Source organism: Heliangelus exortis, chromosome 3 (assembly GCF_036169615.1).
Source record: "Heliangelus exortis chromosome 3, bHelExo1.hap1, whole genome shotgun sequence".
Taxonomy (NCBI): Eukaryota; Metazoa; Chordata; class Aves; order Apodiformes; family Trochilidae; genus Heliangelus; species Heliangelus exortis.
The window spans coordinates 57867127-57889511 of NC_092424.1; the positions used below are offsets into that span (position 1 = coordinate 57867127).

Here is a 22385-nt window from a genome sequence, read left to right on the forward strand (position 1 = left end):
CTGTTTGTGTTTCTAGTTTTTAGCAGATTGCCAATTTGTCTCCCAGTCGACATATCAATAAAATCACTGTCACTTTTCTAGCACACCAGTAGCATTAACTTCTGCATGCTGGCCAACACCCAACCTGGCAACTACATTTTATCTGCTAACTATATCCTTAAGTCTTCATTCCATACTATAATCTTGTTTTCTTTCTGTTGAGGCTGTCCATAGTTGAACAGCTGCTAAAAAAGCTTCTCCAAGTATTTCTGCAAACAAATTTTGTTTTCCAACATTCAAAATAAAGCAAACAAAAACTGTGCCAAGAAGGCTGACCTGAAAGATCATTCAGAAATTGAGACATTCAGATAATTTATTCTGCAATGTTTATCCCTGGTCTAACTCTTATTTCCAAATATCCCAAAACCTTAAAAAACCCACAACAGAAAATTTACACAAGAACAAAGTGGAAGTAAAAAATTTTCACCCACAAAACAAAGAAAGGGTTTGGTTGACAAAAACATCAGCTCATTTTTACATGTTCAAAATCAAAGACTATTAATATCCAGTTCAACTTCTCAATCTGTATCTCATTTTTAAAAAACTTCTAAAGAATTAGGTGCTAAAGAAGGACCTGAATTTGAACAGTAACCATAATTTAATGTCTCAGAGTGATTTTTTTATTTTCATTTGGAGACAATTCTTTAAGTAGAAATGTATTTCAGAAAAAAAGTAACTCCAAATCACATCTACTATTAACTCATGTACAGACAGTAAACTGGAGAATAAAGTCTTTTTATCACTTGGTGCATACACACACTATAGAAGTGGTACACATACAGTCAAATTTCACTGTTCTTAACAAGAGCATCTCACACAGTTCCACTGATTTAACCAGCTCTTCACAAGAATATGGAAGAGCATATTTCCTTTTCTCAGGAGCTGGAGCTTCAACACAACATTCAGAAAGCAATCAAGGTTGCCACAGGTAGCTTCGATTCTATCAAATTCACATTCTTCATCCCTAGTAAGTGTGATGGATTTAACAAGTCTCAACATAAACTTTAAATGAAAAAAAGAAGAAAAAGAAAACCTAACTTCAGAAAGATAAAGCAAGCTGCCCTTCTGCCTGCTGTGCATCTCTCAGTAGGACACAAATGAAACTATTTTCAAGCAAAGAAAGAACACAAGAGACCAGTCAGATACTAAGACAACACATTTGATAGCTCCTGTGTTTTATTTACCATTAGGATCTACACCTGTAGCACCTATGTGCTCGACATCAACCACACAAAATTATGAGCTTTCCATACTATTAGCCAAAACCCCATTTGGTTCTTAGCAATTCACAGATTCAGATGTTTAGCGTGTTACAATTCTTAATTGTTGTAGCAGGACTACAAAAGCATGCATGAGTTTCAAGACATTGCAACTAAATATGATTCAGCAAGCACACACTGGAACAGGTTGCCCAGGGAAGCTGTGGATGACCCATCATTTGATGTGTTCAAGGTCAGGCTGGATGGGGCTTTGAGCTACCTGGTCTCATGGAAGGTGTCCCTGCCCATGGCAGGGCACATGGAACGTGATCTTTAAAAGTCTCTCTGACTCAAATAATTCTGTGATTCTATAAATAATGATGGGAAGCGGAAGCATGAAGTTTATTTTAACATGAACAGCAAAGCTGCTGCACAGCATGATAAAAGTTCTTCATCACAAAAGAAAAACGAAGTAGAAGGTGCTTTTCCTTGGATATCACAGAAGAACTGAGTCTTGCGAGGTCCTGTGAATAATTTTAGGGAAGACCATCAAGCCACCACTAAAGAAGCACACACGATTCAACTCTCACCTCTCTACCAAGGTTATCACAAGATTGCTCAGCACACAGCTGTAAGGTTTGGAAGAACACAGTTTGGACAATGGCAAAATGTTTGAACTAATTACTAAGATGGAAAGGAAATTATGTTGATTGAAGAGAAGAAGTAAAAGGACACACCAATAATTGGGGGAAATTTTCTCAGCATCAGACTGTAATAGGAGTAATGTGTGGTACTGCCTGCAAAGGGACTCATCAGTTAACAATGAGCATGATGCATGCATGAATCAGAACCTACATTTCTGAGAAAAGATCTACAGACAGAAAGAGGTAGGCAGAAAAAAAACATTCAGTTATTTCAAAAAACCCACAGAGATCGGTGTCTCAAAGGACCTTGATAATTCTAAGTATAACTGCACCTTCTCTGAAAGTCTTGCATGCCTGCACATGTGCAAGACTCAAACAGTACAGAAAGTCTCACTGGAGTTATCTGGGATGATCACTGTAAAAGATTGCTAATACTCATAAGGAAGACTCTTGGAGGCAGACCTATACTTGTTCTCCAGCTAGCTTTGTTTAATCAGCAGAACTGCTGCTGCTGAACTCCAGGAGAAGGTGATAAGAAAGTTAGGGTTATAAACAGAACACAGTTCCTTCCCAGTGATCAACATGGTTTCAGCTAAGAATTATTCAAATTAATCAACTGTAATAATATCAACACACGCTGTCACTTCATTCAAGTAAAAAGCACTGACTTCCAAATAATCTATTTGAAACACTGTAAGGAATGACACTGAATTATACCAATTTCTCTCCCAGGGCTTTTCAAATAATTAAGTTCCATTATTGCACTTTTTTGCTATCAAATGGCCAGTTCGAGTCTGTGAAATGGCTTCTGTCCCAGTCATAGAGAGTCTTCACCAAACCACAGTTTTGTGCTGATTTGGTCAGGAATTGAAACAGGGGAAGAAAAAAAAAAAAAAAAGAAAAGAAAAGAAAAAAAAGTTACTAAGCAACAACAGGGCAGGAGCAGGAAAAAGGTCTGCAGTCTTAATTGATACTAACTTTAGAAAACAGTGCAGCCATAAGAGAGTTTGAGATGTGAATTTTACTGCTTTGGAAGGAAAATAAAATCACTAGAAACTCCAGGCAGGCATTCTCTCAGAGATCTCAGTTCCTCATTCATACCAGCTGTATGCTGCATGATGGATTGCAAACACTTTTTTTTTGTGGAGAGATTGAGGAGCTTATTCTCAGTACTGAACTAGAAGATGAAAGACCCAGATATAGCTCTTACATTTGAGAGCCCAGGACACACAGGCAGCTTTGCTTTGTAGCAGCTCTCTACTCCTACCTCAGGAAAGAGGAATGTGGTATGAATTACAGCTATATAGGTCCCCAAGACATTGCCATCCACAGAACTGACATCATGCTCAGATATAGCTATCCTTCCCCTTCACCACCTATGGTTAGGAGGGTTCTTTCTTCCTAGAAAGCCAGCCCAGAGCAGACTCCAATCTCTCAGATTAGGACAAGGGAATTTGCTTAGCTAATTCTCATGCAAGACAGAAATCCTGACAGTTTCCATCCAGAATCTGTATCTATTTCCTCCTCGTCTACTGTAAGCAAAGTAGCTTCATGAGGATGTGATAGCAGAACATGAGTTATCACATGAACACTTACAAATTTAAATGAAAAATCCCTTGATGTACAAAGTGCTGCAAACTCTGCTACTGAACAATCAACCTTTATTTGCCTAGCTAGGAGCACCCTGAGCAGAAGTTATTTCCTTTAGTTTCACCTGAAGAAAAACAGATTTCCTAGTCAGTACTGACTTTTTGCAAGACGCAAGTTATATATATATATATATATATATATAATTTTTTTTAAGGAACCAAACACATATGAAATGCCACACAACACAAGGCTGAGTATCCATACTACTGATCCTTCCAAATGATTATCTTTTCTTCCCACTTCTGCATTGTTTTTTTCTTTGTTTGTTTGTTTTGCACTTACTTAAGTATACCAGATTTCAGCATTTACTGGTTTTCCCACATACTCCAGTGTAGTATAAGTGACTGAAATGAAACCACAGGAGGGAAATCTCCTAGGATGACTGTTGCTGAGGAGGAAAAACCAGCAACCCGGGTCTGGTTCAAACTGTCTGATGATTCGTACTTAAAGTGTGGAGAGCTAATACTGAGTCTGCTTTGAATGGTACTGGTGAAAGTCAGCTCAGCTTATGAAATATGACCTAGCACCACGAAGAGGACTGTCCCTTCACAGGATACGAGTAATAGCCACTTGAGTAAATTCATCTTACTCATATCCTGCTAGTGGACTAATCTGTCTCTACTTTCATGCACGTTTTTAGTTGCCTCCAGGAATCTGAAGGTAAATCTCATTTGTTACCTAATGAAATTAATTTCACCAAGATAGAACACAAGCATACTGAAAAACCACTGCTGCTCATACATGAGGTGTAACCAATGCAGCATTCCTTATGTTCTGTTTGATTTGTGTCCATCGCTGAACACTCACCATTCACCACACAAACCTCAATCTCTCTGGCTGGCTACAGTGTATTCCCAGCTGAGTTGCTCCAAGTCTTAAAGAGCAACTTGACCTCTCCTTTCTTTATCCACAACTCTCCTACATATTATTCTTTTAAACCGAAGTGACTCCCAAAGAGTAGAATGTCAGGCTGTACCTTATTATTGGAGCCTGAGAATTCATCTTTTCTTTTTAAAAATAGAACTGAACCATAATTTCTTGGTTTAACTGCAAACATCTGAAATAATGCACACAATGACCTTGGTAAGCATTCAAAAGTGATACACAGATACTTACTTACTATTTAAGTTTATATATATGTTGTTACACACACACACACGACATGGACATAAACTCACATGTACTTCAAAATACCTGAAACCAGAATATACCACATAAGAAATTAAATTATTCTGGTATAAAATACTGCAAATTATAGGTCTTGATAAAGGGTACAGCAAAGGAAGATGAAGGCATAATCTTTGAAGAATGAGTGCACAGGAACAGTGTAGTGACCAGGCTGCAGAGGAGAAGCCAGAGTTGTGAGGTACACACCACACAGTTTCAATAAGTTTCTTAAATCACCGTGGTATGATGAGAGTAGAATAAAAAAATTACGAACTGATAGTGAGAGAATCAGGCCTGACTTTGACATAAGAGGCTTTGAAGGAGGCAAGAGATTCCCTTCAAGAGAAGGCAGGAGGTTTTGAACCATAAGCCATGTGCAGCATGAGATAAGATGCAGTATCAACTCAACAGCATTAAGAAGTACCATGCCAACATGACAGCTCATTCCACACAATGAAAATGCACAGAGTCCACCCTGGACTTCAGGATGTGTTTGATATGGTCCTATATGGCTCCATGACTGTGAGTTAGGAAAAAAACATTCAAGATTTATATATTTAGTAAAAAAGGTTGTGCTCTTTTGCCAGTAATATTCCACATTCCGACAGAAAGTAGTGGGATGGGGCAGTGTTACTCCAAGAATGGGACTCAAGCTTTTAAAACTAGTAGCAAACAACACACAAGTCGTAAGGGTGTCACGCCGCTTTGCAGATGGGAAGCACGGGAAGATCATGTGAAAGGAGCCAAGCACGCTCAGAGCCGAGGGTGAAGTTTGGCGGCGTAAGAGAAGAGGCCACGCACATAAGCCGCAGAGAAACTAAGCGGGAAACCCTCGGCGATGGGCAGGGGAAGCCACCCCCGCTCCCCCAGCTGCCTGGCGGCCCCTTATCTCCCCTCCGCCCTCCTCAGCCACCCCCATAACCTCGATGGTGCGGCCGCCGCTGTGGAGCTCCGTGCGGGCCAGGGAGAAGTTCCCCCGAGCGGGCACCAAGCTCAGCTGCCCCGACTAAGGTCATCCTCAAAGCCGCGGAGCTACTCGCTCGAGTTTTTAGCTAAGCTTTTACCACCCCACTTATAAAAGCGCGCAACAGATTGCAGGGGAGAGCGCCATCAGCAAATGGACCTGGCTTCAGATCCAGCAGAAACTCTGCGTGTGCGTGTCCGAGGGGGGAGAGCTGCCAAAGCACGTTCTTAAATCTCGACGCCCGTAGGGCAGCGCTCCCCGGCCCCGCGCCTTCCAGCCCGCACCGCCCCAGGTCGGGACAAGCCGGCTCCGGTCGCGGCTCCCCCGCCAGCCCCGGCCCCAGCCACTTTTTCCCCCCGGCTCCCCCGAGCAGCGGGGCTGGGGAAACCTACCTGCCGAACCGCCCAGGGCATCCTCGCTCTCCAAAACCCCTCTGTGCTTCGCCCCGCAGAGCTCCCCCTTGGATTTCCAAACGAACTTTACCATCTTGATCATCTCGGGCAAGTCCCAGGCCAGGGTTCCCTGCTGATAACCGGGCAGGCTGCCCATGGGAAAGGGCACCGGCTCTTCCCCCGTCCTCCTCCGCCTGCCCGGCTCTGCCGCGGGGAAGAAGAGCTCCAGCACCGGCATCCTGACCCGCGCCTCCCGCCGGGGAGCTGCAGCCACCCTCCGGCCAGAGCAGTCGCGATCGGCATCCAGAGCGGGGCGGGGGCTCCCGGACGCCCACCCGCCACCCCGCACAGGGGGGGCGCCCCGGTCCCGGCAGGAAGGAGCGCCGAGCCCCGGACGCCGCGCTCGCCGCCCTCTGCGCGCCCTTAGCCCGCCGCCAGGCGCCGGCAGCAGGGGCGAAGCGGCTGGCGGGCAGGCGCGGAGCAGCCGCTCATGCCGGTGCAGCCCCGGGGGCGGGGGCTCGGCCGCTGCTGCCAGCGGCGCGGTGTGGGGGCTGGCGCAGCCCGGCAGCGGCAGTCGGGGGGCAGCGGGGCTGGGCGGACTGAGCTACCCCTCACGCCCCTCGCTGCGCTCAGGAGGAGGGTAAGGAGGAGGCGGTTTGACTTTATCTCCGCCGTGATGCGGTGGGGCAGCCCCCACCCGCCACCACCCCCATCCCCACCCCCCGCTTTCCTCATCGCCAGGCTGGTTACGGAGCCGGTGAGGGTTTTGGCCTCTTAGTCAAAGCCCGCGGTAACCTCGGCTGCCCTTCGGCCGGGGGAAAGGCGGTGATTCACGCCCGGCCGCTCGCTGCGAGGGCCGGGAGCCGGGATGGAGTCCGCTGGCGGCTTGCGGTGCCCCCGGCTGCTCCGCTTTCGGGCAGCAACCCGAAGGAAAGTGCCCAAAACGAGCACACAGAAGGGCGGCCAAGGTGCCGGCGTTTGACGGAGTCGGAGAGGAACAAGTTGCTGAAATTAAAGTGTTTGGGAGGAGGGCGCAGGGACTGCCCTGGGTCCTCATCTCTTTGGTTGCAAAGCTCCACCTGAGTTGGGTTCACGTTAGGACACTGCCTGGTGGCAGCGATCGCTCACAGACTCCAAGGAGTAGACAATTACTCCTCGCTCATCTTTAAAAAAACAAGGCAAGGCTGCCGGGCCAGTGCTCTGCCTCACTCAGAGGTGAGGCGGAGTGCCGGGGCTCAGCAGTCGGCGGCAGGGCCCGGGCAGCACTTCCCGGAGCTCCCGGGGAGCCTTTGGCCGGGCAGCTCTGCAGCACCCACCCCGGCCCGGCTGTTCTGACCGCGAGGAGGGGTCTTGCACTCTTCAAAGTTTTTGTTTTGCCTTTATACATCATATCCTTTTTAGACTGCTGTGGGTACTGGTTTGTCCTCTAGCACTGAGCTGCCAGAGCTTACAGCAGAGGGGTGGAGGGTGGTCTCTTGCCCCAGCACTTAGTTTTCAGTGAAATGGCTGAAGACTTATTAGACGGGATTTTAATGGGCACGATAATAATTTCTAGAAGGAATCGTTTATACATTTTTTACTTTTGTGTTACATTCGATGTTCTTCCATTTCTCAAACTGGCAAACAAGCAGATGATCTTCCTTCACAGATGAAAAGGAGCCAGGAGAAGAGATTTGGAAGTTACCAATCACCTTTACATTTAGAAGACAGAGTGCACACGCCTTCCCTCCTCAGGGGAGGAAAGACAGGGGAAGCTTGCTGTTTCCCCTCTTCTAGGATCCTCTTCTGTGCCTAATGTTACCACCTCAGATTGATGACTCTAATGTTTGCCAAATATTGGCCCTACTTTGACTGCAGGCTGTAGTGCCACACTGTCAGCATAGTGCGCTTTCAGGTGGCTCTGTCTTTAAAATTGTGAAGTGCTTCCAAAGTATTACACTATTGTTGTTGTACTGTTATTTTGCAGAGTCCTTAGCATCAGGATATCCTCATGCTTGGAACAAAGAGGTTAAGAACAAAGAAAAGATGATGTGCAGTACAGTTCATTAACACATGAGTGCAACAGTTATAATTTTGTGAAAAGCCAATTTTTACTGGTTTTAAGTTCATGCGTATTCTTGTGATATTTTAGGTTTTTGTATTAGTGTTGTGCAATTGCTTCTTAAAGCAATATTATTCCACTTATACAGGGATAAATTAGATAAATTAGGCAACCAAAGTCCAAAAGATGTAGAAGATTAAGACTTGCTTACTGGGCAAGTTAAACCTGACAACCCAACTATTTTATTTTTCTAAGTTTTTAGCTACAAGGAATTGCATTAACTTTTTTTTTTTTTTTTTTTTTTTTTTTTCCTTCCAGTTGCTGGTTTATCTTCTTTCTTTACCTCTACCTCTACCTCTACCTTCACCCCAGTAACCTCCTGAGTTTTCAAAATCTACACTGCCTTTTTATGTCTTTTAAAGTGAAAAGTTTTGTGCCAACTGTAGCTGGGTCACTTGGATATGTACCTGCCTTCTGGATAAGATCAGTCAGAGTTGAAGCATTATTGTAGCTGTTTTCACTTAACAGTTCTACAGGTGCAAAGCAGGAGGCAAGTCAAAAAACTAAACTTGAACTGTGATCTGTTGTTATAATTTTAGTGTTTCAAGAAGCTATGTATTAAACCTATCAGACAGCATGTATTTTTTTTCTTGGAAAATTAGTGTCAAATGAAAGCAACTCTGCCTCCACTATTCAATAGCCTGGAGTTTCCTTCCTCCTCCCTCTCCCCACCTCCTCTCTTTTCTGGACAGTTTAGGGATCAGCAGTTGTTAATGAAAAAAAAAAAATCGTGTAAAAATGTTTTCTGACATTAATGTAAATTAACAAATATTATTCCTACTAAATTTATGCTTCACAATCATACTATGATTCAGTGATTACTTAGCTGTAATTCATTGAAGATTTTATGTTACTGATTGACTTTTGTCTTTTTTTTTTTATTTTTTTATTTTTTTTAATAAGATTGGAGCCAGATAAGAGCTGCTCACAGGAAAGCCTGGAAGATACATATTTGTATCATTCTCAGAGACTTTTGAGAGGTAAAATTGTTAGATTTTGCAAATTTTTTCTCTGACTTCAGTTGTGCTGTGATGATTTACCCAACCTGAAGATGTGAACTCAGTGCTTTCCATTGCACTTGATAAAAGCCATCACAATTAAAACATGACATACTCCTACACAGCAATGTACCCAGCCATTTGTGACTGCATTTTAAACAGTCCTTGGGCAAGCTCAGCTTCCCTAAAGCTCCTCTTTAGCATGCTCACTTCCAGCCAGACTTGAAGGAAGTCTTTCAACAGGGATAGATGGCTTTACTGCTACTAAATACATTTCTCTCCAACTCCGAGTCAAAGAGGCTTAAGTGATTACAAGAGAAATATAAATGTATTAGCTCTGGCCTTCATTCATCCTGAGAAGCAATGCCAATGAGAAGGAGAACAGAGCTGGATCTGAAGCCCTGACAAGGCAGTGTGTATTTTCACAGGTAGACACCAGAACAGGAAAAGACTTGAGGAAAAAGTACTGTGGTGGGAGAAAAAGGAAGGGAGTAAGCTGACAGATTAATAGCTGGTGTTTCATAATTGGTGTCTCTTAAAAAGTTTTACTTGTTTGCTTATTCACTCCAAAGTTATGTACTCAGAGCTGCAGCAGCAGAATTGCATGCCAGATGGTAGAGGAAGTGCCTCGTGTATCTTTCCAGTCTACTGAAGCCTGCAAGGCCGTCATTAACCCACTGCTCTGGTTTTCATTGCAAGTTACTTTCTTCCCCTTTTTTTCTTTTCCTTCCTTCAAAGAAAAAGGAGGGAGGAGGAAAGAGAAAAATAAAAAGAAAAGCCATGGTTTAAACTGGCAATAGCACCATCCTTTTGGCTTTGAGCTACCCTGTTCTGTGCCAAATATACTGCTTCCAGCAGCTCTCCCACAACAAATCAGTCCAGACACACAAAAGCTGTAAAAAAAGAATGGTGCAGAAAGATCCTTGATTCTCCCCCTCCACCCTCCCAGTCTTTTCCTTTTGCTTCTCTCCTCAAGCTTCATTCCCCAGCAATGACCTCCTGCTGGCCAGTACTGTGAAGTGATACTGGGACCTCCAGCCTGCAGTTCTGCTGACAGCTTCCTTAGAGTACAGGCAACTTTGCCTTTCTGTATTAACAGAGCATTGTAAAGAAGAATTTATGTTCTATTATTCCTCTCACTTCTATCTGATAGCCGATGTTTGAAATAATAGCTCATAAATTACTAGAGTGGCAGATTCATTACTATTGGAAAATTTGTCTATTCTTTCAGCTAACCCCCATTGTATGACAGCTTACTAAGAGAACATTCCCAAACAGAAATCTGAAAAGATTTTATCTTGTCTATTTGTGTAATACATTATCAAAAAAAAAAAACAAAAAAACAAAAAAACAAAAAAACCTGGAAAAACACTACCAAATTTGCTGAGTGATTAGCAAACAGTAAGTATTCCAAATGTAGACACTAGTTTCAAAGACTGTCAGGTACTGATTTTTAGAAAGTGTAAAGCATTTATCTTTAAAAGGCACTTAAGAGTGAAATCATCATAGTTCAGTAGTCATGTATGGAAAGTATGCCTTTGCCTCTGTCCTAGAAGTTGCAGACTCATTCAGAGACAGTAGGCTGGGTCATTGCCCAGGGTCAGAACCAAGCTAATGACACCATCATATAGGATCGAGTTTTAGAAGGCTTCAGGGATGTGATATTTTTAAGATAAGATTGTGAGTGGTGGGGTGCAGTTGTTAAACATGAAGTAAAAAAAATTAAACGTGTTGCACATTTGCAGGGCAGCCTTTAAAGGGAGCAGCAGAGAAAACAAGTATGCAAGTTAGTAACTTTCAGGAGACATAAGGGAGCTGAGTTCCTAAGAGGCTTGGAGAATATGACAGAAGAAACACAAGCAGGCAGAGTTATGTGAGCTTGCAAGAATTTTTCTAGTGACCTCCTGCAACATTTCTTTCATTGCTTTAAAGTCTTAGTACAATTTTCTTATTCTTTACATCACATTCAACTCATTCCAGATGTCTCTAATTTTTAATTTAATTTTTACTAATGAGAACAATTACTCTTAGTTATCTATATGATAGCCATTACTTTATTAAATGTGAATAATTTTCTATTTATTTGGGGAAAATTGCTATGTCTTTGCTCTAGACTGGAGATACTACATTCTACAAATTATCTCAGAACTTTCTGTTCCCAACTCTAACGTTATTTTAGTATAATTACTTTGAATTCTCAACAATTTACTCAGGGTACAGAGTAGGAGATTTTTTTAAGCTACTACCATCACTATCAAGAGTAGTGAAATGAATTTCTAAAGGAATGGTAGGATGCACTATTTATTATGGCCTGATCTGTGCACAGCATCACTCCTTGAAAGCCTCACCAACTGGGAAATGGTGCAGTGGTGTTCTCTGGGCTGGTGGTGATCTTTTGGTTGCTCTCAGTCAGACTACTTGGAAAAAGGTTCTGGAAATGGAGGAGGAGTGAGGATTGCTTGAGCTCTGGAGGGCAAGGAGCCAATTGGTTTTTCATTCTTAACACATGTGAGATAGCACATTTTTATGATTAACAATTTGTACCACTAACTAAGCAAAAATGCTTGTGGTAAAGGAATAAACAGAAGTCCATAAGTAATTGGAAACAGTGAGGTTGTGTAATTTTTCAGTTGCCTGCTTTGGAAAGTTCAGCATACGGAGTCTGGTGCTTAAAAATCTCCCACAGTACATGGTGAAATTCTGTGTGGCTTTAAAGGAAATAAGAGATAACTGAGTCATCTCACCATTAGTTTATTTCTTCCCTTGATTCTCACATGCAGCTGAGATTTACCTGAGCCAAGGTAGAGCCTAGAGATTTAGGCAAAACTCAGTAGCATTCCAAAAGAAGCTGTTACAAAGTGATCATTGCAATGGTTTTGCAATAGATGCTTAATAATGAACTATGGTAATGGATTGGGAGCTTAAGAACACTGTATGTAATTGAAAACTTATATGGAGGCCAGGCAGGCAGAAAATACAAACTTACTTAAAATACAGTGGAAATGCTGGTCATCAGCTTTACATAGTACCCCTATAACTGGAATAACAGCAGCATCCTGCAGAATTTCTTTTTGTGAAGAGGTAAAAAAAAGACTGAGTTGAAAAAGGGACTAACCATATGACAGAAGCACATCCTTTAAATATATAGTATTAAGTGACTGAATATTCTCAACGAATTCAGAAGTGTTACTGCCATAGTTAAAGCTGAGCATGTGCATACATATTGTCTCAGTTGGGACATAAGTTTTTAAAAATGATGGCAGCAGTTCAGAAGATGAGTGTTGTACCACATTTGAAATGTTTCTTCTTTCACCTGTAGTCTTAATAAAATGCATTAGAGGCTGTATGGCCTATGGTATATTTGCCCCTTATAATAGACAAAAAAGTCTTGCAACTGTAGTTTTGTTTTTTCCTACATTTTGAAATTATAAAAAGAAGTGAGTAGATGAACAATCTGTATTAAGTGATATCCAATTTATATTTGGGTCAAAGAAAGCATAGTACAGTAAGAATAAATGGGAGATAAATATAATGATAAATACACAGGATTAATAGGGCTTGCTCATTTACTTGTAAGTCAGATATCACAAGATCTAATAACTTAGTTTTTCTCTGTAGCTTTCAAAATGGAGAGGAAATATTAATTTACCAGGAAAAGAAGCACTATTTAAAATAATATTAATACATATTTCTTAAAAGTTATTAGATATTTGATGGGCACTCATACTAATACTACAGAGTAACTACTCCCCATTATTCAGTTTTTGTCTGGTAAATTTAACAATTAAAGATGAGTTTATCTATGAGCACGATGTAACCTAGACCCCATGATAAGCTTTAGGATGGCATAAGTTAGGGATAGGTCTTGTGCAGACCTCACTCAGATTTATTCCTGTTTGCAATGCGAGTGTAAACTAATGCAGCTGAGTTATATTTTCCTTGATGCCATGCACATTCTGATTTTAGCAGTGGTTAAATACACTTGATACTTTGGTCAGATTGAATAGCTTGGCCACTAAATTATAGCAGAACGAATATTTTGGATTAATTATCTATGGCATTAAGTGCCATTTCCACATTTCTGTTCATGTAATTACACTTTGTCTTTATTCTGTCAGCACGTCAGCTTTCTGATGATGTCCATACCCCGAAGCTGAGGTTATTTGCCTTCTCACAGAAGTGCTGTGGCTTCATTTCCCTCTTTGCATTTGCACGACAGCAGTGGAGTTTGCTGCAGAGATGGACAAGACATACAGCTGGGAAGTCGTGGGAAAGGTCTAACAGTGATGCACAAACACCCTAGTGACAAAGTAAGCTCCCTCTGACCTAGTTTCTCATGACTGCAAAATCAGGCCATATTTACAGTAATCAAGCTCCTTGCACTTCTTACAAACACATTTGTGTAAATCAAGTCCCACCAGTGTCAGCAGCCCTGGAGCTCTGCTGTCACCACTGTGCTGGCGTTTTATTACTGGGCTATCAAGCCTCACTGATAATCATGCAAACACACCAGCTCCTTTCTTCACTACACCCAAAATGTAGACTTGCTGATGATGCTGCAGAAAGGGGAAAAAATCTGAGCAGACAGACTAGGAGGAAAAGCTTTCTCTAGCTGGTTAAAGGCATCCACTAGACCTGCAGATGGAGAGGAGGCTTTCTGGAAAAGCTGTTTCTCTCAAATATATTTGGGCAGGCTGCTCTCGGTAATGCAGTTCCAGCTGCACTACACTTTCCAAGATAATCTGACCATATGTAAAACCATAAATGTTTTCCAACGTTTCCTAAGATATCTGTTATGACATGTGTTTTACTTTGTTTTCAGTCCAGGCAATCACACTTTATTTTGTTGGGTTCTGCTCAGCTCTTATGATAGCAATAGTCATTTAGGCACATAGTATTTTAAAGATACGTTATTGTAAAAAATTACTAATGGATCAAGATCTTTGTAAAAGAGGAAGACATTCAGGTGATTTTGATAAGATGGTCTTTCAAATACTGTACTTTATACAGAATTTTTTTTTTCCCAGACCTTAACCACACATCAAAACATGAGCTTCAGTCATGGTACAGACATGGTAAACAACTTTGCTATCAGTGGCAATGTGGTTTCAGGTAGTCAAGGCAAAATTTCTGTCTCCCTTTCCCTATCTGTCCAATACTAGGGCCTCCATTTGCCTGTGCTTGATATGGTTTTCTGAGATCTGCATTATAATATACCAAGTCACTTACAAGAGACCACTGGTTACTTAACCTCACAATTTAGATTTTTGGGTTACTTTCTTTAGCTTGCCTTCTGCTGACAGAGAACCTCTAGAAACAACAGCAAAATTATTTTTAGACACCTTTGGGTGGGATGAAAGAGCTAAACATAGGAGTGATTTCTCCCACCACCATTTTTTGCCACCTGCAATTGCAGTCTGAAGATGCTTAACCCAGAATCCAAGCTCAGCTCCTTAGAATGATTGGTACCTTCTTCTCTCTATAAGGAACTGGAGAAATGAGCCAAATTTCTTGGCTAATGGAGACACACAGCAACCTCCTTCAGTCAGTTTCTCTGAATGTGACCAGAACTTTGCCAAGCCACAACTTCCTTGGGCAACCTGTTCCAGTGTCACACCACCCTGCTAGGAAAGAATTTTTTCCTAATGTCTAACCTAAACTTCCCCTCTTCAAGTTTGAAACCATTTCCCCTTGTTCTCTCATTACACACCTGTGTAAAAAGCCCTAAAATATCCATGAACCAACAGTGCTAAAGAAACAGCTTTAGCAACTCTGCAGTTAATGCCCTTTCCTGTGGCTGGGATCAATGGAACACGATGTACTGTGGTAAGAAGACCTGGCAGAAGTTTCCCTGTTGAAGCAATTATGTTAAACTATTACACTGAACTATTACACAGAGATGAATAGGAGTCAAAGAATGGTAAAAGAGAATTATATACATTTGGTATAGCTGTTTACTATGGTTACCTTTTTACTATGGTTAATTACTTTTATTAAAAAGTGCAAGCAGCAACATTTATTAAGCAGGTGATAGCTGATCTAGATAAGATGAAAAATACTAATTTCATAGATTATATATTTAAATCTTAAAGACAAATAGAAGTTTTCCTTAACACGTACATTGATTTTAGGTTATTTTTTGTCATTTACCTGCAGCATAAAGCTAAATATAACTTTCCCAATTCCCTTTTTAAATTTTATTACTAAATGCCAGTTTACCTCAGTGTGTGTGGGGGTCTAATCATTTTGGATTAGATCAATTTGGTTACAGACGTCTGTGTGGCTGGAGCCTTGTTTTACTAGATATTATGCAGACAGGTTCTAATTATCATTCAAAGGTCAGTGTTAAAAGCAGGGAAACTTTCACAATGCTGACTTTAGATACCCAGCTTGGCCACTGACTTAAATAGGAATGAGACAGTCACCAGGGTACAGTTAAAAGTAACTCAATTAGCTGCTACTCTGAGTCACGGTATCACAGAGCCTGTGTTTTCCATTTGACTCAAAGAGGAGCCATGGGAAAAGAGATGGATAATTTAAGCAGTTGAGTTCTAAGCTGATGTCTGGATAGGCTGCTTACTCCCTAGATTATCATAAAGCACACTGGCAAAGCATTGGTAGAAACCAAGTGCCCTAAATGATTACAATTGCCATTTTACAATTGTTTAGTAGAATTCAGCACATCTTTGGCAGAACGCCAACCAATCAAACTTCCCTTCTTTTTGTTTTAAATGTTCAAAACATTCCATTGCTTTCTTAAAAAAAAAAAAAAAAAAAATATTGGAGGCAGCTGTGCGCCTCAGTTTCTGCTGAGATCAGAAGTGGAAGGATGAGAACAGTGCAGAAGGTGATATCCCTTGGTTGTTTACAGGGAGGAGAATCTCATGAGAAAACTCTGATCTTAGGTTTTCTGTTGGATTTCCAAGATGGTAAGATAACTTGAAACAGACATTTAGAATTCTTAGAATTTATTTTTTTTAACAAAATGAACTCACTAAGGATTTTAGGTTTGCCTGTAACTTACATAAACCTATCAGCACTATTGCTTGAAAAGTATAGCTTTTGCAAAGTCAGACTCTGAAGCTCTAGGAAACAGCAACAGTAATGGCTATATGGATATCCATAAGTTGAGAGTATAACCAAACCATTTTTCCCATCAGTTTTCACAATATACAGTCTTATTCATATTCATACATTCAGTGTATTAATGGCATTCACTCCCTGCCCCTCTCCTTTATACAGCCCTTATGGGAACATAAAGGAAGATGAACTGTCCCTTTGTAATGGTCTTATATTTCCACAGATGTCAGCTCAATAGTATCCAAGACATCTGCCACACACTGCACACACACTTGACAAGCAATGCACTTTTCTTCTGAGCAGATTCAAATTCAGCTCCCTGCTCTATCAACTTGCCTGTGTAATATTGAGAAATTAGCTTCAATCAATTTGGTTATTTCTAAGCTGCCTGAACTCAGGAGTTCCTCCTGGTTCCAGGGTTGGCGATGTGAGACAGCTCAGGGCTGGGACGAGATCTGGAGCCTGTTTCTCCTCTGTCTTGCCCCTGTTTTCTCTGGGAAGAAGTCCAGGGATGTAAGCTGCAAAAGCACCAGAAGCTGCACTGGAGAATGTTGGTTAATTAGGAAACCAAAACTACCTGGCTTGTAGTATCTTATGCTTGCCACACTGTATAGTTGTAACTATTTTCTTATGGATAATATGGAAATTATGTTACCTTTCTTCAAAGGAACAAAACAAGCATAAACTTTAGGACTAATGAACTTTTAGCATGCTGTATTATCAGAGGCCTTCTGCCTCTGTTTAGGTGCTTACATGTATTTTTAAGGAGCTGGTCTTAAACACAGTTATTCTAGACTATCAAGTTTTATAACTATCTGGTCACCCTCAGGGCTCAAGTGAAACTGGCAAGACAGTACAAATAAAAATACATGTTGAAATGTATCACTGCTAGCCAAGTTCAGAAATGGTGATTTTTTTTTTTTTTCCAGGGAGTTGAGTAGGAGTTCATCATTTTGCAAAGCCTATGAGTCACACCAGATAAAGCTGGCAGCCCTGTATGACCTTGCAAAGTCCTGTATCCCCAACTAATCTCCAGGCCTCACATTCTTGGTTTTCAGGATGTGTAAGCAGCCTTCCCTTGGGCCAGGTTTGGGCACTTGCAACCACCCCTGAAGTTTTAAGAAGGTGCAGCATTAAAAAAGTTTTAGATATGTCCAGGTATCTTATTGTCCACTCCATTTATTATTAAGATAATGTGTCTTGCATCTGTAGATGCTTGTATTCTGAAGACATGTTTAAAAGGTTGTGTTTGGTTTTCTTTCCACATACATTTAGACTTTTTTTTTTTTTTTTTTTCATTATTCATGTTGATTTGCCAATAACATCTGGGCTATTAGATGAGAGGGCAGCTGCAAACTACAGTAATAGCTGTAAGCTCTGTTGTTCACCCATGGCTGAACTATGAATGCCACTGAAAAAGACTGGGTATAAACAGTGTTTGTATCTGTGTAACTTAAATACATTATGAGGGATCATTTAAAATAGTGTTGTGGTCAAAGCAATATTTTGGTCATCAACATGGGATAAAGACCAGCTCTACGAATCATCTTTCATAGCCACAAATAACAAAAGCCTCAGTTAACAGATCAGCTATATTGTTTGTGACAAGTAGTTTCCCTTAATTTAACATGGGGAGCAGTGTTTACTTAATTCATCTTTTATTTCAGCCCTGCTGCATCTGATGGATCAACTGAATGGTTACAGCTGGCAGCCACAGCCCACACTTGCAGCCTGGCCCGTTTAAGGTAAAACCCTGGGTTTGGCTGGAGACTGAGATGCTGTGGAAGTGAGACGTGTTCATGCTCTCAGAAATTGCCCTCCCTGGTGTATTGCCAGCACTGCATGCTGTGGCACTGGAATCAGCTGCAACAGATCCTTGCCTTTCCACCTAAATACCAAAAAAGTGCTGTTGGTGTTGAGGCAAGCCACTTTGCTCTGCATGTTAAGTGAAGTACATCTCAGAGAGAGCTTAAGTCTTTTTGTGCATAAGCTAAATAGTATGAAGAACTGTGAAATAATAAGATAGAGGGGGACGAAAATCCTATGTGTGATTTTTCTGTTCCACCTCTGTGTGGCCTTGGGAAGGAAGAAGGTCTTCCCATCCCATCTGGAAGTAATGGTGTCTCATTCCTGAGCAGAACTGATGTGCAGTAATAGAATTTGGAAAGTTATTATTATGGGTATCTGTGATCTCAATAGATTTCTTTCATATATGCTATTTTCACTGTTACAGAAGATACTTTTTAAATTTCGTTGTTAAATTTTGCCAAGAACTTACATAGAACTCCCGTGATTGTACTACACAAAAAAAGTATTTAAATTTATTAAGTTCCTTTTCATTATGAATCAGCAGATTTTAAAACCTAGATTCCAGATAATCAGTTAGAAGCATCCAAAATTAACTGATTTTTGGGAACTAATGAATAAGTATCATCTGACTATGGAGGATACCTTTTTAATATGTTGCACACTGATAGCAGAGCATCTTAGCCTGAGGCTTTAAGTTATGCTGGAAGAGATATAAGAGCTGAGTAAAAGGTATCATTGTTCCTTAAAGAGCCAAATTTCCTTTTTAATATGTTGTATCATGTTTCTTGGCTGGACTAATTCCTCCCATGTCATGAATATTCTCTGCACTAGCAAACCATGTCCAATTTAGCACATTTTCTCTATTATACCATATAAAAGGTTTGTTTAGTACAGCCCAATGAACATAATATGTTTTCTAGGGAACATCCACTCCCACATCCACTCGTGTCTGTGGAGTATGCATGCGTGCAGGCATAGAAAGACAAGGCAAATACACTGACTCCCATACATACATACACCTGTGGGATATTGAGAATTAAAACCATAAATATCAGGCAATTGGCAATCCCCTTTCTATGCCTCTGGCTGAATCACCCGTGGTAGTTAAAAAAACCAAAACACCAAAAATAGATGGGACATCAGTTGCAATCAAGTGTTTTAAAATTCCCTTAATTTTTCTATAATCAAAACCTTCTGTTTTTAAGCATGACTCCTCTTTAGAAGGGTATCAGAAGATTTTGAGCAGAGAAGTGATGTGTCTTGGAATGTCTGATTCTTCATACATATGAGCCCTCTCAAAGTCTCATTTCCCCCTGTTATTATTATTCCTCTTCATAGAGAAGGAAACTCTTGAGCTTGTCTTCCTTGGCTCCCTTCTATTTAACCAACAGAAACAGTTAATTTGATTCATGTGAGAGATTTACTTTGCAGTCCTGTGAGCTGAAAAGAGCTTTCAAAATGTCTGTTTGTGGACTGTCAGGAAGCCTCAGATATAAACATTTTTATTATGGATTTATAAAGGTACAAAAGAGGTGAGAAGAAAGCACACTGCTCCCCTGACAATGCCGTGTGCTATCTGTGAAAAGAACTTATCACTCTCAGTATTGTGCAATATAAATTCCTTGCTTAGAGCTGAGACCCTCATTTGTACTCTTCAACAACTTCTTCTAATGCTTTTCTTTTACCAATTGCTTTCTGCCTTCTTTTTCCTAGATGAAATTCCTGCTTGAGCAGTGATTTAATGGAGGAAGATAATGCAGTCAAAAGCTTCAGAATTAGATCTTTTTTTATGATAAAGTTCTATAATTTTTTTTGTAAATTGATTGAATGTGTTGTATCTGTGCATGAAAATATGTCAGATCTATGCATAAAACATGACTAAACAAGCCTAGGATCTATATGAGTCTTGATATTTTGGCTCAATACCAGTCTCTTACAAACTTTTTCCCACTTCACTCATCAAAACCAATGTAGAACTTCAGGCAGGCTTATCTTTCCACATGGTTATGCTTTGAAAAGAGCTTACAAACATTAACAGCTATCCCATAATGATAAGGCAAGGAAATTAAGTATCTCCAAAGCGCTCGGGTAGAATTTCTTTCCCTATGTAAGCCTAAGGAATTGAATCAAATGCTATTTAGATAGCCCAAGTTTCAGAGGACAATTAATGACAGAAACAGTAATTACAGGAAAGGCTACCTCAAAGAGCCTGAGTTCCACATCAGTGAGGAACTGTTACTGATGGATCAAGAAGATAAGGCTACCTTTACGGAAAACCGGGAAAGGGTCTAAAAACAGATATTCCTGCTAACAATGGGAAAATATCTGGAGAAAAGCCAAAGCCTCATTTATTTTTGCAGTCTTTAGGGAAGAAGGTATTGTAATGTATGGTTGCCATACTAAGAACTTAAAAAAAAAAAAAAAAAAAAAAAAAAAGAGAGAGACCCGAGGCTGTTCAAATAGAAATCTATCTTTAAAGGTAGCACATAGCATTGGCATGAAGGTTTTGTAATGTTTGCTTATACTGAGAAACACAGAAGTGTGTGTTAGCATATGAAAGAGAGAAGGAGCAAAGTAGGGAATCTGCCTTCCTATCACATGGTGGAGCAAAGCATTGAAGGAGGAGAAATATATCAGTTTTCTGGTGCCAGGAGGTGTGAGGCTGCTGGGATCTGCAGCTGGCCTGAGGCAAAGGAATTACTTTGTTTGGTAGAACTTTGTGAGCTTTCATATGTTTGTCTCCCTGGGGGCAGGAGCTAAAACCTGTTGTGATGTGATAGTCCTTGACTTCCTGGAAGCAGGAGATAGCCCACCAGATGACCAATTGCCTCAGCACACTTGGGCAGCCAAGCCAGTCACTTCCTAGAATCTCCTGGGTCAGTCAATGGGGAATGTGTTTAAAACTCCCACTACAATTCCAAGGGGATGATTATGGCTGCCAGGAGCTGACTCTAACACAATTTCAGCAGAGAGACAGCTGAGCAGAGCAGAAATGGGGACATGAAGTAGGTGAGGACAGGAGGAGCAGACTCCCTGGGTCTTGTGTGGTTTCCCATCATTTGGGAAGCCTAGGGTCAGCTGAAAAAGCAGTAAATTCAGGCACAGTCAACAATAAACCCCACCTGCATCTCAGCTGGAATTCTTATTGCACTTATCACCTGAAATAGGTATGCAGGTGGAAATAGCAGGGATTAACTACAGCTGCTCTCTACTGGCTGGAGATAGACCTAGAGCTTCTACCTCTGTATCTGCCAGGAATGTATCTGTTCCTCAGGTTTTATCGACTGAGAACTTCCTGGGCTTCTGAATCAGATGAGTCTAAGTTTTACCCTACCATAGCAGTGAAATTCCAGGTCTGTAATTTAACAATAATCATGAAGCCAGTAAGTCACAAATTTATTTAAGTAAGACCTGGCTAGGTCACATCTCTTACAAGTATACAAATAGGGAAGATTAAAGTAGATTCAGCTGCGAATTATTATCTTTGACCACGTATTATCAACTAGGTGGCCTTATGCCTTTAAATTTGGGGTAATTATGGTTTTCTCCAACAATATCCAATTACATGATGAATAACCTTGGCTTCTAAGGCAGGAACCTCTGATATGCGTCACTTCTTACCTCAAGAAGAGTGTTTATCAGAGTTATCAGTGCTGGCTGCTGAAGAATCAGCCTGCTATTGTTACATTCCCATTCAGAGCACGTTGTCTTCCAAAACATCCGAGCAGACCTGACAGACTGGGAGTACTCTGACATATTCTACCAGAGGGAACTCTTGGGGGGATTAAACCAACTGCATTCATTGCACTTCCTCCTTTATGGTGTGGGATAATGTAGCTGGGGAATGCAGGGACAGCCTTTCCTCTGAGAGACAAAGCAGCAAATACATATCAGAAATCTTCAGTGCGTGTTTCTGATTTGCACTGAAGGCTTCCAGGTTCTTGTTAATGCCAGGAGTTGCAAAGTACAAAGACAGAAATATCTTGCACTAGGAAAAAAAAAATAAATAATCTTTGATATACTGAGATCAATCACTCTCAAGTACAGTGAAGCATTACATTTCTGATTAGCCTTAGATCTCAGAAGCAATAAAGACTGAAAATTGTTATTAGAACAACAGGTGTTATCATTAAAATGCTTCCTGATAGTAGATTAGAAAGTAATATGAATCAAGTTTGTACAGTATCATCTTGTACTGTGTTAGAATAAGAACAATCTCTATAAAAGAGAAAAAAAACCAAACAAAACCAAGGCATGAATTTCATTACAGAGTTGTTCAGGTTATTCTTTTAAGGAAATAGCTATTTGATACATTATGTATTTAGCCACATGGATATATAAT

At 40.8% G+C, this 22385-nt stretch overlaps 1 protein-coding gene and 1 long non-coding RNA gene across 4 annotated transcripts in view; one reads left to right on the plus strand and one right to left on the minus strand.

Moving 5' to 3' along the window:
• Window positions 1-22385, minus strand: part of PDE7B (phosphodiesterase 7B) — a 170948-nt gene that overhangs the window by 75617 nt on the left and 72946 nt on the right. Inside the window, exon 1 of one of the 3 annotated variants that reach the window (XM_071740847.1) lies at window positions 6056-6659. The exons of the other annotated variants lie outside the window; for them this stretch is intronic. Coding sequence (XP_071596948.1) covers window positions 6056-6293 — 238 coding nt within the window. The 5' untranslated portion in view covers window positions 6294-6659. Of the gene's footprint in view, window positions 1-6055; window positions 6660-22385 lie in introns of those variants that run through there. 3 annotated transcript variants of the gene reach the window in all.
• LOC139794773 (uncharacterized) lies at window positions 15799-19866 on the plus strand. Its single transcript, XR_011725257.1, has 3 exons — window positions 15799-16083; window positions 17902-17979; window positions 19757-19866. It is a non-coding gene; the product is annotated as an uncharacterized lncRNA (long non-coding RNA).